At 44.4% G+C, this 14,595-nt stretch overlaps 1 protein-coding gene across 9 annotated transcripts in view; it reads left to right on the top strand.

The window, feature by feature from the left end:
- The window catches only part of COPS3 (COP9 signalosome subunit 3), a 33,999-nt gene that overhangs the window by 18,728 nt on the left and 676 nt on the right, over nt 1-14,595 (top strand). For 8 of the 9 annotated variants that reach the window (XM_017517369.2, XM_017517375.2, XM_017517377.2 and 5 more), the window contains 5 exons: nt 861-1,001; nt 4,281-4,454; nt 7,804-7,890; nt 12,673-12,786; nt 14,103-14,183. In XM_017517369.2, the coding sequence (XP_017372858.1) occupies nt 861-1,001; nt 4,281-4,454; nt 7,804-7,890; nt 12,673-12,786; nt 14,103-14,183 (597 nt within the window). The remainder of the gene's footprint in view (nt 1-860; nt 1,002-4,280; nt 4,455-7,803; nt 7,891-12,672; nt 12,787-14,102; nt 14,184-14,595) is intronic. The other variant, XM_017517372.2, reaches the window with a different exon arrangement.

Raw genomic sequence — 14,595 nt, 5'->3', positions numbered from 1 at the left:
GCTCACTGCAGCCTCTGACTCCCTGGTTCAAGCGATTCTCCTGCCTCAGCCTCCTGAGTACCTGGGATTACAGGCATGCACCACCACACCCAGCTAATTTTTGTATTTTTAGTAGAGACGGGGTTTCACCATATTGGCCAAGATGGTCTCCATCTCCTAACCTCATGATCTGCGCACCTTGGCCTCCCAAAGTACTGGGATTATAGGCATGAGCCACTACACTGGGCCAATTATTCTGTTTTTGGTAGAGACAGGGTTTTACCATGTTGACCAGGCTGGTCTTTAACTTCTGGCCTCAAGTGATCCACCCGCCTCGGCCTCCCAAAGTGCTGGGATTACAGTCATGAGCCACTGCGCCAGGCCCAAGAGTAAATTTTATATCATGTGAATTATATCTCAGGCCAGGCATGGTGGCTCACGCCAGGAATCCCAGCACTTTGGGATTCTGAAGTGGGAGGATTCCTTGAGCTTACAAGTTCGAGACCAGCCTGAGCAACACAGTGAGACCCCCACCTCTACAAAATATTTTAAAATTATTCAAGCATGGTAGCCCACACATATAGTCCCAGGTACTCAGGAGGCTGAGGCAGGAAGATCGCTTGAACCCCAGGAGTTTGAGGGTACAGTAAGCCATAATTATATTACTGCGCTCCAGCCTGGATGACAGAGTAAGACCCTGGCTCTAAAAATTAAATACATAAAAATAAAATAAAATGAATTATATGTCAATAAGGCTGTTTTAAAAATAATGGGACATTTAAAAAGTATTATTGATTTATAATTAAGGTGATACATGTGATTGATTGCTATTTGCTACTGTGGCATGTTCTCTTTACAGTAAGCATTCTTCTCTTGCCTAGGCTATAACTACTCCTGCCATGGCGGTCAGTCATATCATGTTGGAATCATATAAAAAGTACATTTTAGTGTCTTTGATATTACTTGGCAAAGTACAACAGCTCCCAAAATATACATCTCAAATTGTGGGTAGATTCATTAAGGTAAGTTTTTTAAATAAAATTGACTTCTTATGTGAGCATGTTCAGTATATAAAGAAATTACACTGATACAGTTCTATAAATTTATTAAATGTTTGCTGGGAGCTGTATTTCAGTTAGAATTGCTTAACTCCATTCCAGTCCGTACACATTCTGGTCACCTGATTGGGATGGAATATTTCTCAGGAACCCGTTTTCAAACTTGTGCTCTAGGTACTTATAGCTATAGATGTTTAAGCTCCTATAACAGTTGATTTACCCCACCCCCACACCCCCCCAAGACAGAGTCTGGCTATGTTGGCCAGGTTGGTCTTGAACTCGTGACCTCAAGCAGTCCTTTTGTTTCTGCCTCCCAAAGTGCCAGGATTACAGGCATGTGCCACTGCGCCTGGCCTTGATTTTGTTTTGTTGTATTTCTTTATTACATTTTAGCCAGAAAACAGAAGAAGCAGTGCTGATTTGATTGAACTTACTTTGCCCAAGTATTGGGAAATTTTACTAGAGTTTCATACAGGGGCAGGAAGACCATAAACTCTGCTGACTGAACTTTGGATTCAGTTTTTACTGATAGACCTAGCTTTGGAACCATGTTTTAAAATGAAATTAACTGGCTGGGCACAGTGGCTCACGCCTGTAATCCAAGCACTTTGGAGGCCAAGGCGGGCGGATCACCTGAGGTCGGGAGTTCAGGACCAGCTTGACCAACATGGTGAAACCCTGTCTTTAAAAAAAAAAAGTATTAAAAAAAAAAATGGAATTAACTATTAAAAAAATTTAAAAACACATCCTCGTGGCTTAAAAAAAAAAAAAAAAAAAAAAAAAAAAATAAAAAAAAAAAAAAAAAAAAAAAAAAACACCCCGTGGCTTAAAAAAAAAAAAAAAAAAAAAAAACTTGATTCTGCCTAAAGGGAGCATTAAAAAGAATTTTTTTTTTTATTAAAAAATTAGGCCGAACGTGGTAGCTCATGACTATAATCCAAGCATTTTGGGAAGCCTGACCACCTGAGGTCAGGAGTTTGAGACCAGCCTGGCCAACGTGGTGAAATTGTCTCTACTAAGAATGCAAAAATTAGCCAGGCATAGTGGTGTGCACCTGTGATCCCAGCTACTCAAGAGGCTGAGGCAGGAGAATCGCTTGAACCAGGGAGGTAGAGGTTGCAGTGAGCCAAGATCACACCACTGCACTCCAGCCTGGGTGACAGAGTGAGACTCCATCTCCCAAAAAGAAAAATTGAACAATTTAGGAGGGTTAGAAAGTCACAATCTTTTTAATAATTTCACCCTGGCTGGGCACAGTGGCTCACACCTATAATCCCAGCACTTTGGGAGGTTGAGGCGGGCGGATCACGAGGTCAAGAGATAGAGACCATCCTGACCAACATGGTAAAATCTACTAAAAATACAAAAATTAGCTGGGCGTGGTGGCACGCACCTGTGGTCCCAGCTACTTAGGAGGCTGAGGCGGAAGAATCGCTTGAACCCAGGAGGCGGAGGTTGCAGTGAGCCAAGATTGCGCCACTGCACTCCAGCCTGGCGACAGAGCAAGACTCCGTATCCAAAAATAATAATCATAATTTCACCCTGATTGCCCTTGTACAAAACTTAAAATTTTAGAGTGCCAGTTAGAACCTCTTAATGGGAATTTCATGCTGGATTGTGGAAGATAACCAAGTGTCCTTTGCCTAAGAGTCCTTTAGTGGGTCTGAGGGCTCTAGACTGCCTGGCCCCAGGTGGGGAGGAGGGGAAGGTGGTTAAGAGAGGTCCTTGGACTCCCAGGGAAGAGTGATGGGCAGGGCAGGATTAATGCAGCCTTACTCAGATCATTTTGGAGAACTCCAGGTGACCCCTGAGCTGGCCTGTTTTGGAAGAAATGTTTATAAAAAGTAATGTCTTCATGCCTCAAGGACATCATTCACCATAATTAGTAATTTATGATGATATCATAAGTAGTAGAAAATACAAATTCCAGAGTCAAAGTTTCTGCCTGTTGGTAGCACCCCTCAAGACTTCATCTTCTCGTGGGCCTCTGTACCTATTTCTTAATATTTAGCATAGGGGCTAATTTGCATAAAATTCTTAAAGCAGCTCTGGCTTCCTAGCCACTGCTAGTTTTCTTTCGCCCAGGCTGGAGTGCAGTGGTGCGATCTTGGCTCACTGCAATCTCCGCCTCCCGAATTCAAAGGATTCTCCTGCCTCAGCCTCCCAGAGTGCTGGGATTACAGGCGTGAGTCACTGCACCCAGCCCCCTGTCTTCCCTCTTGTTAGCAGAAGTAGCATATTGTTTCATTGCATCTGATGAGGTGTGAGAGAGAGGGAGAGTTGGGAATGATGAATGTTTTGACTCCTTTCTTCTCTATGTGATTTATCAGTAGAGAAACAAGACCACTGATAAAGATATGTGTGACTTCACTAAATTCAGTAGGTTTTCACCTGCTGTGTTATTACTTGTTCTGCACTACAAAATTTTGTTGAAAATAAATTACTCGGCCGGGCGCGGTGGCTCACGCCTGTAATCCCAGCACTTTGGGAGGCCGAGGCGGGTGAATCACGAGGTCAAGAGCTCGAGACCATCCTGGTCAACATGGGGAAACCCCGTCTCTACTAAAAATACAAAAAATCAGCTGGGCATGGTGGCGTGTACCTGTAATCCCAGCTACTCAGGAGGCTGAGGCAGGAGAATTGCCTGAACCCAGGAGGCGGAGGTTGCGGTGAGCCGAGATCGCGCCATTGCACTCCAGCCTGGGTAACAAGAGCGAAACTCCGTCTCAAAAAAAAAAGAAAAAAGAAGATAAATTACTCCATAGGACTTTCTTTCCTTGGTCTTAAAAACCATACATTGGCCAGGCGCAGGGGCTGACGCCTGTAATCCCAACACTTGGGGAGGCTGAAGCAGGTGGATCACAAAGTCAGGCGTTTGAAACCAACCTGGCCAGCGTAGTGAAACCCTGTCTCTACTAAAAATACAAAAAATTAGCCGGGTATGGTGACAGGCACTTATAGTCCCAGCTACTCAGGAGGCTGAGACAAGAGAATCGCTTGAACCTGGGAGGTGGAGGTTGCAGTGAGCCGAGGTTGTGCCACTGCACATCTACCCAAGCGACAGTGTGAGACTCTGTCAAAAATCAGGCATTTACTTTGGGTAAATTATGTGTAGGGTAACAGTCGGTTGTTACCTGACATGTACTTGCTTAAAAAATTGTATAAAAATGTGTTTTTGCTTCCTGTACACATTTGAATCTTCTGAAGTTTTAATCTGAATTCTTTCCTCCTTTGCATCTTTAGCCTCTAAGCAATGCATACCATGAGTTAGCACAAGTGTATTCAACCAACAACCCCTCAGAACTCCGAAACCTGGTGAATAAGCACAGTGAAACTTTCACTCGCGATAACAACATGGGACTGGTGAAGCAATGCTTGTCATCTCTTTATAAGAAGAATATTCAGAGGCTAACAAAGGTGAGGAAAACGCCACCTTCACAGGGCGGCCATGAGGTCTGGTAGGCAGGAACCGTGTCTTTAAAGGACCTAGCTAGTCAGAAGATTACATCCGTGATAGTGGCTGCTCCGTTTTTGGCATGATGTCCCAGTGCTACAATGAAAAGAAGGGGGAAACATCCAAAGATTTTTCTAGCCCACTTTTTCTTTTTTTTTTTTTGTTGAGACGGAGTTTTGCACTATTGCCAGGCTGGAGTGCAGTAGCGCGTTCTCGGCTCACTGCAACCTCCAACTCCCTGCCTCAGGCCTCCCAAGTAGCTGGAATTACAGGCACGCACCACTATGCCCAGCTAATTTTTGTATTTTTAGTAGAGACAGGGTTTCACCATGTTGACCAGGATGATCTCAATCTTCTGACCTCGTAATCCTCCCTCCTCAGCTTCCCAAAGTGCTGGAATTACAGGTATGAGCCACTGCGCCCCGATGCTAGCCCACTTTTTCTTACTAGAAAATCCAAGTAAGTCTCAACAGGTAGACTGTATGAGTAGGTGATGACATTGCTGGCTAGCAGGCAGCTAGGGATGGGTTAAATCTGCCACCTCCGATGCTGAAATATTACTTTGTATTAACATTTTAGTGGATTTTTTACAGGTTCCTCTTCTCTGTTTCTTTTCTATGTTATATGCATAGACTCTTCCAATTATATGTAATTGTGGTCATCTGAACACTATGTGCTATTCTTGACCCTGCTTTTTTTTTGTTTGTTTGTTTGTTTGTTTTTTGAGATCAAGTCTCGCTCTGTTGCCCAGGCTCTGGAGTGCAGTGGTGTGATCTCAGCTCACTGCAGCCTCTGCCTCCTGGGTTCAAGTGATTCTCCTGCCTCAGCCTCCCAAGTAGCTGGGACTACAGGTGCACACTACCACACCCGGCTAATTTTTTTGCATTTTTAGTAGAGATGGGGTTTCACCATGTTGGCCAGGCTGATCTGGAACTCCTGACTTCAAGTGATCCGCCTACCTCAGTCTCCCAAAGTGCTAAGATTACAGGTGTGAGCCACTGTGCCCGGCCTACTTTTATATAGAAATGGGATCCCACTGTGTTGGCCAGGCTACAATGTTGACTTTTGAGTCTTCATTTGTGTTAAACTACTTGTGTACCTAAAGTTAGCAGTAATTTCAGTTTCTTGGGTACTGTTCTCTGAACTAAAGTATATGTAAGTTTTAAAATTATTGGTTCATCAAGAATTTAGGGCCAGGCACAGTGACTTACTCCTGTACTTCCAGCACTTTGGGGAGCTGAGGCAGGAGGATAGCTTGAAACCAGGGGTTCAGAACCAGCCTGGGCAACTAAGTAAGATCTCATTCCTGCAAAAAATAAAAACATAAAATCAACTGGGCACAGTGGTGCACACCTGTAGTCTCAACTACTCGGGAGGCTGAAGCGGGAGGTTCACTTAAGCTGCTGTGAACTCTGATTGCACCTCTGCACTCTAGCCTGGCCAACAGAGCAAGACTTCATCTCTTTAAAAAAAAAAAAAAAAAAAGGCCGGGTGTGGTGGGTGGCTGGCTGATGCCTGTAATCCCATCACTTTGGGAGGCCGAGGCAGGCAGTTCATGAGGTCAGGAGTTCAAGACCAGTCTGGCCAACATAGCGAAACCCCATCTCTACTAAAAATACAAAAAATTAGTCAGATGTGGTGGCAGGTGCCTATAATTTCAGCTACTCAGGAGGCTAAGGCAGGAGAATCGCTTGAACCTGAGAGGCAGAGGTTGCAGTGAGCCAAGATCGTGCCACTACACTCCAACCCAGGTGACAGTGCTAGACTCCGTCTCAAAAAGAAAGGGAATTTTCAAGATGAGGGTTTTAATATACCCAGCTCTGAAAATGCCATTGTTGTAAATATTGCCAGCTGCCATTAAGAAAGGAACTCTTGCTGGGTGCAGTGGCTCACACCTGTAATTCCAGCACTTTGGAAGCCGAGGTGGATGATTCCAAAGTGAGTTCAGGAGTTCAAGACTGGCCTGACAAATATGATGAAATCCCATCTCTGTGAAAAATACAAAAGTTAGTTGGGCGTGGTAGCGGGTGCCTGTAATCCCAGATACTTGGGTGGCTGAGACAGGAGAATCTCTTGAATACAGGAGAATCCCATGAATCCAGGAGGCAGAGGTTGCAGTGAGCCAAGATCACACCATTGTAATCTAGCCTGGGCAACAAGAGCAAAACTCTGTCTCAAAAAGAAAAGAAAAAGAAAGGAACTCTTTTAATGTGTTACTGAAAGGGGTCATTTTCATCAGATCCCAAGAGAGCAGTGGTAAACACTGGTTTCCCTCATGTACCCCAAGTGTGTAGCCTCTTTTATTTAACTCCCTTGTTTGTTTGAAAATGTTAACTTTAAATTTTGAATAATGAGTGTTATTTTTTAAATTTTATTTAATAGATTATATATTTATAATACAAAATTCAAAAGATGAAAATCTCCATAAAGATGTGCATACTTTGGATTCCTTTTCAGTTTACATATGCATAAAATTAATCCTTTTGTATTACTCCTCTAGGAAATTAATGACAAGCCACTGGATTCGTCAGTGTTTTGTTTTGTTTTGTTTTTTGTTTTGTTTTGTTTTTTGAGTTGGAGTCTCACTCTGTCACCCAGGCTGGATGCAGTGGTGTGATTTTAGCTCACTGCAACCTCCACCTCCCAAGTTTAAGTGATTCTCCTGCTTCAGCCTCCCAGGTAGCTGGGATTACAGGAGGCTGAAGCAGGAGAATCGCCACCATGCCTGGCTAGTATTTGTATTTTTAGTAGAGCTGGAGTTTCACCATGTTGGCCAGGCTAGTCTGGAACTCCTGACAAGTGATCCACCTACCCTGGCCTCCCAAAGTGCTGGGATTACAGGCGTGAGCCACCGCGTCTAGCCTGTCAGTTTTAAGTCATCTACACAAATTTATTTTGTATATCAATGGGAAGAGCTCTGTACACGTTTTGTCGTTGTTGTTGTTGTTGTTGAGATGGAGTCTCACTCTGTTGCCCAGGCTGGAGTGCAGTGGCACGATCTCAGCTAACTGCAGCCTCCGCCTGAAGAGGGTTCAAGCGATTCTTCTGCTTCAGCCTCCCAAGTAGCTGGGACTACAGGCTTGCGCCACCACACCCAGCTAGTTTTTTTTGTTTGTTTTTTTTTAGTAGAGACGGGGTTTCACTGTGTTAGCCAAGATGGTCTTGATCTCCTGGCCTCGTGATTCACCCACTTTGGCCTCCCAAAGTGCTGGGATTACAGGCATGAGCCACTCGCCCAGCTGCTCTGTACACTTAATAAAATATCTTTCTTTGTTGTTCCTACCTGTGACTAATTCTGCCTCTGACTTTCAGACCTTTTTAACTCTATCATTACAAGATATGGCAAGTCGTGTGCAGTTATCTGGACCTCAGGAGGCAGAAAAATATGTTTTGCACATGGTAAGTGGATTTTCTTTTTTATATTTTTATTTTTAGAGACATAGTCTTGCTCTTGTTGCCCAGGCTGGAGTGCAGTGGCACAGTCTTGGCTCACTGCAACCTTTGCCCCCCAGATTCAAGCAGTTCTCTTGCCTCAGTCTCCTGAGAGTTGGGACTACAGGCATGTACCACCACATCTGGCTAATTTTTTGTATTTTTAATAGAAATGGTGTTTTGCCATGTTGCTCAGGCTGGTCCCAAACTCCTGAACTTGTGATCTGCCCGCCTCAGCCTCCCAAAGTGCTAGGATTACAGGCATAAGCCACTGTGCCCGGCCTGGATTTTCATTTTTTAGAAAATTAATTACTGGATTTTTGTTTCTGTAAGAGTAACAGATGTTCATTGTGGAAAATATTAAAAATGAGAAAGGCAGGGGAACCTCCAGAGTCAACCAATATTGATAGTTTGGTCTATTTCCTTATAGTCCATGTGATTTTCTACTTCTGGTGTGTTTGTATGATACGCACACCAGGCTTGTTGCTCAGGTTGGAGTGCAGTGGCACAATCTCAGCTCATTGCAGCCTCAATCCCCTGGGTTTAAATGATCCTCACACCTCAGCCTCCCAAGTAGCTGGGATTACAGGCGTCTGCCACCATGCTGGACTAATTTTTGTATTTTTTGGTAGGGATGGGGTTTCTTCATGTTGCCCAGGCTGGGCTTGAACTCCTAGGCTCAATCTGCCCTCCTGGGCCTTAAATTGTTGGGATTACATGTGTGAGCCACTGAGCCCAGCTTTGTACTCATTATTATTATTATTATTTTTTTTTTTTTGAGACAGAATCTCAGTCTTGCCCAGGCTGGAGTGCAGTGGTGTGATCTCGGCTCACTGCAAGCTCTGCCTCCTGGGTTCAAGCGATTCTCCTGTCTCAGCCTCCCGAGTACCAGGGATTACAGGTGCCTATATTTTCATTATCAGAATTTTTGTAAACCTCATAACACTCATGAAATACTTTGGGTATACAAAGAGTTTTAATGTAGGGCTACTTTCTCTGCTTACCTGCGATGAGATCACAAGCTTTTGCCAGTATGTATGTAAAGCAATTGCCGTAGCAAGAAACCTTGCTCAACACTGTTGGGTGAACTACACAGTGTGCTTAGTGACATCACTGACTGACGTTCTGACTCAGTCTCTTCCCTCATTGAGGGTTTTGGTCCATGATGATGATTTATTTATTTTTTTTTTTTTTTTTTTGAGACAGAGTCTAGCTGTGTCACCCAGGCTGGAGTGCAGTGAGGCAATCTTCTGCCTCAGCCTCCTGAGTAGCTGGGATTACAGGCGTGCACCGCCATACCTGGCTAATTTTTGTATTTTTAGTAGAGACGGGGTTTCTCTATGTTGGTCAGGCTGGTCTCTAATTCCTGACCTTGTGGTCTGCCCGCCTCGGCCTCCCAAGTGCTGGGATTCCAGGCGTAAGCCACTGCACCCAGCCTGTCCATGATGATTATTATGCTGTGAGCAGCAGTGACACAAAGGAGGCCAGAGCACACACGCACGTAGTTAGCACCCAGCTTCAGAAATGAAACCGCACCGGTGCACTGACACACCCTCTTATCACCCCCCAGTTGCATTTCCCAACTCGCAGCCCCACTCTAATCAGGCATCCACTCCTGATCTGGATAAGTCTCATTTAAATGACTATATGATCACCTACCACATTGATGTATTGTAATCTACCTACCTATTCAGTTACATAAGTACATAATTCTGATCTGGTTTTAGTTCACTGAAAACAAACCTATATCCTTAGCTCAGGACAGGCAAAGCTTCATATGATTTCAGAATTAGGAGTAATAAAACTAGTTTCCCTTGTGATAACAGTGTACTGTATTTTGATTGATTGATTGTGACAGGGTCTTGCTGTGTGGCCTAGGCTGGAGTGCAGTGCCGTAATCATGGCTCACTGCAGCCTGGACTGCCTGGGCTTAAATGATCCTCTCACCTCAGCCTCCCAAGTAGCTGGAACTACAGGTGTGTGCCACCACACCCGGCTAATTTTTAAATTTTTTTGTAGAGACAGGGTCTCATGTTGCCCAGTCAGAACTTGAGACTTCTGGCCTCAAGTGACCTTCCCACCTTGGCTTCCCAAAGTGCTGAGATTACAGGTGTGCTGGGATTACAGCTGGGACTACAGCCACTGCACTTAGCTATTTCATTTTGATAGTTCAATTTACAAATGTTCTAAAGGGTTTTTTGCCTCAGCTTACCACTCAAAACATGCACACACCAAACAAAACCATAGCTCTATGACTTGTATCTGCTAAGAGCATCTTACTAACCCCACAGGGGTTACACAGAATGAGTAACCTACAGACTTTCCCCAAGAAATTCACTCTTCAGTGGTGAGTGAGAAGAAATACATGAGTCATTATGATACCAGACAGGACATGCAAGGCAGCAGTGCGTTGAGGGGTCAAAGTGGGTGTGAGTTTTGAACCCTGCTTAACCAGCCCAGATACCCTGACAGGCTCTGGAGCAGTGGTTCTCCCCTGAGGGTGATTTCGTCTGCCAGGAGACATTAGGCAATGTTGGGAGATAGTTTTGGTTTTCACAGATGGGGGTGCTACTGGTGTCTAATGGGTACAGGCCATGGCCGCTGCTAAACATACCACAGTACCCAGGGCAGCCCACACACCAAAGCATTATCTGGCCCCAAATGTCAGTGCTGCCAGACTTGAGAAACCCTTCCCCTAGAATGAAAGGTTTGTGAGGTCAGGGTTTGTTTTTTTTTTAAGTAAACATTGGAAAAGTACACTTAAGTGTACAGCTAAACACATCTTCACAAAGTTTGCAACACCTAGATGAAGGAACAGAGTATGACTGGCACCTGGAAAATATCCCTCGTGTCTGCTCCCAGCCCTGTGCCTCTCTAGAAAGGTCGTTCCCATCCTGACTTTTAACATCCTATTTTAGTTGTGTTTGTTTCCGAGCTTTATATAGAAGGAAACACACAGTGCATACTTTCTGGGGATCTGGTTTTTGGCTCAGCGTGGTGAGAGTCATGCGTGATGCTCTACGTAGCCACAGTTCATTCGTTTTCAGGGCTACAGTGTTACAGTGTTTGATACACCTTTCCATTTTGAATAGTTGGACACTGGGGTTGTTTCCAGTTCTGGTTTATTAATTTTGAATAGTGCTGCTGTGGTGACGGTAGGTCCAAATTTTGCTTAGGTATATTCCATCTGCTTCTTAAAGAGGCAGCTCTCTGTGATCACATAGAGAACTATGCATTTTGTGTGGTATGTATTGGGGCTGGTTGCTGTTTCACTAAATAGCATCTATCCCTTCCAAAGCCAGAGAGGAGTAGGCCAGCAGTTTCATTTCTAACAAATGGACAAGTCATTATCACACATGGGAGCATCTTGTTAGGAATAAAATATCTGTTTGGGACTTTTATCAGTATCTCACTTTTTAACTTCATGGGCAGGATTTGGCTTTGAGGATGAGTCAAATAAATCCCCAGTCAAATAAATCCCCTGATGCAAATAAATAATATATAGACCTTGAATCTATCTTGGAATCAGCAGTGGTAAAGTTTTCTTGAAGAATCAGAAGATAGTTTCCACTGGGATGAAATGAAAATGTGTTAGGCTTTACTTTTTAAAATACAGTAGCCCAGCCTGGCCAACATGGCGAAACCCCATCTCTACAAAAATACAAAAAATTAGCCATGCGAGGTGGCATACACCTATAGTTCCAGCTACTCGGGAGGCCGAGATAAGAGAATCCCCTGAGCCCAGAAGGTAGAGGTAGCAGTGAGCAGAGATCAAGCCACTGGACTCCAGCGTGGGTGACAGAGCGAGACGCCATCTCAAAAAAAAAAAAGGGAATGTAAATTATATCTCAATGCAGTTGGTGTTGAAAAATACAAGGGCACCTCAAACATATCATGCTGAGGGAAGCCAGACCACAAAAGACTGCATAGTGTAGAACTCCATTCATATATCCAGAAAAGGCAAATCCATAAGAGACAAGAACAGATTGATGGTTTCCAGGGGCTGGGAGGACAAGGGAATGGGGAGGGACTGCTAATGGGTCTGGGGCCTCTTTCTAGGGTAGTGAAAATGCTCCAGAACTAGATAGAGATGGTAGGTGCACAACATTGTAGAATGCATTAAGTGCCAATAAATTGGCTCACTTTAAAATGGTAGGCCAGGTGTGGTGGCTCATGTCTGTAATCCTAGCTCTTTGGGAGGCTGAGGCAAGCGGATCACTTGAGGTTAGGAGTTCAAAACCAGCCTGGCCACCACACTGAAACCCTGTGTCTATTAAAAATACAAAAAAATTAGCTGGGCGTGGTGGCAGGCACCTGTAATCTCAATTACTTGGGAGGCTGAGGCAGGAGAATTGCTTGAACCCAGGAGGCAGAGGTTGCAGTGAGCTGAGAACGCACCACTGCACTTCAGCCTGGGAGTCAGAGCGAGACGCCGTCTCAAATAAATAAAAAAATAAAATGGTTAATTATGTTGTGTGGACTTCAACTCAACAACAAAAATGCAAGGGTAGGGATTTTGTGTGTGTGTGCATCAGTTTCATACCTCTTAGCATCTATAATGGTGCCTAGCAAATAGTAGGCTGTTGGATAAACAAATGGTGCTTAAAAATATACAAGTTTGTTTATATCCATGTTGCCTTCTGTGCTTTTCCCTGATTATACTGGATGACTCTATCTCTGTATTCATATAGCATTCGGGTCTAAATTGCTTTCCTGATTTTTTTTTTTTTTTTTTTTTTTTTTTGGTAGATAGAAGATGGTGAGATTTTTGCAAGTATTAACCAGAAGGACGGTATGGTCAGTTTCCACGATAACCCTGAAAAATATAATAACCCAGCCATGCTTCATAACATTGATCAGGAGGTAAACATGAATGCCATGTTTTTATTTTTTTAATTGACGGTTGAAATGTATTTGAAATACTGCTCCTGTGTTCCAGGTAATTTTAGTTTTAAGTACTAGTAGTTCCCAGTCTATGTACATCTTAGTTACTAGAAAGTTAATTTCAAAATGGGCTGCTTAGGAGAATTGCTTGAACCCTGGAGGCAGGGGTTACAGTGAGCTGCAATCATGCCACAGCTCTCCACCTTGGGCAACAGCAAGACTCTGTCTCAAGAAAAACAACAACAAAAACCCAGAATGGGCTGCTTAAAACTCTTCCAGGCTGGACGCAGTAGCTCGCATCTGTAATCCCAGCACTTTGGGAGACTCAAGTGGGTGGATCTCCTGAGGTCAGGAGTTGGTGACCAGCCTGGCCGACATGGTGAAACCCATCTCTACTAAAAAAAAAAAAAAAAAAAATTAGCTGGGCATGGTGGTGTGTGTACCTGTAATCTCAGCTACTCTGGAGGCTGAGGCAGGAAAATCACTTAGAAGATCCTGGGAGGCAGAGGTTGCAGTTACCTGAGATTGCGCCACTGCACTCCAGCCTGGGAAACAGAGGGAGACTCTGTCTCAAAAAAATAAAAAAAACTCTTTGTGATTGTATGGGTATAAATAAATAGTGGATTGCACATCCCAGCTAGCTCATCAAAACCTCCCTTAACTCTGAAAACACTTGAAGGGCATAGTATAACTTGATTCCCAGCTGCCACTTACAACACAGGGCCTTGTGGTTTTGCTGAAATGTCTATTGAGTTCCAGGTTGGGAGGTCAGGAAACATCTCTCCCTGTGTCAGTCAGAAGCAGAGTTGGGGTGGCTGGAGGAGAAGAGCAGAGCGCTCTCCCGAAGGTCCCCTTCAGGCAACAGCATGGGCCACAGCAGCAGCAGCCACCTCTGCGTCTCCTGAGGGCATGCTGCCCTGATTCTGGGGCTGAAGGGGGCATTTTTTGGGTGGTCTGTGTTTCTAACTTCTGAGCAGGGAGGTGAACTGAATACTAAATCCCAGAAAACTATTTTTTTGTAACTAATTTGATGGCAAAATGTCACCTGAAATGGTGTCTGGTCTTTTATCTCAGTGTGAATATACTCCAGTTTCACTGCAAAACATACTGTGTGTTTGATTATGAGGTTTGCCTGGGTCCTGTTGGATGGGGTATTAGGTATGGTTTCAGAACAAGAGATTGTGAACCTACAGCACTCATATTAACAGCCATGTTAACAGTCTAACAGTAAGTTAGAAAGGATGCAGTTGACCTGAATCTGCTGCTGACCACCTTCTAATGTGCCTGTCATGCAGATGCTGAAGTGCATAGAGCTGGATGAGCGGCTGAAGGCCATGGACCAGGAGATTACAGTGAACCCCCAGTTTGTGCAAAAGGTGATTACAGTTCCCCTTATAAGAAGTAGACTGGGCCGGGCATGGTGGCTCACGCCTATAATCCCAGCACTTTGGGAGGCCAAGGCAGATGGATTACTTGGGGTCAGGAGTTCAAGACCAGCCTGACCAACACGGAGAAACCCCGTCTCCACTAAAAATACAAAATTAGCTGGGCATGGTGGCGCACTGCCTGTAATCCCAGCTATTTGGGAGGCTGAGGCAGGAGAATCGCTTGATCCCAGGAGGCGGAGGCTGCAGTGAGCCAAGATCGCTCCATTGCACTTCAGCCTGGGCAACAAGATCAAAATTCCGTCTCAAAAAAAAACCAACAAAAAAACCAAACCTATGACCTGGTAGCCTTAATGCTCCATGGTCTCCCAAGACATGAGAGCCTCCCATGGCTCCCACAGAG

The sequence above is a fragment of the Cebus imitator genome, unplaced genomic scaffold (assembly GCF_001604975.1).
Source record: "Cebus imitator isolate Cc_AM_T3 unplaced genomic scaffold, Cebus_imitator-1.0 Scaffold629, whole genome shotgun sequence".
NCBI classification, from domain to species: Eukaryota; Metazoa; Chordata; class Mammalia; order Primates; family Cebidae; genus Cebus; species Cebus imitator.
This window is presented reverse-complemented; position numbering and strand designations above follow the sequence as displayed.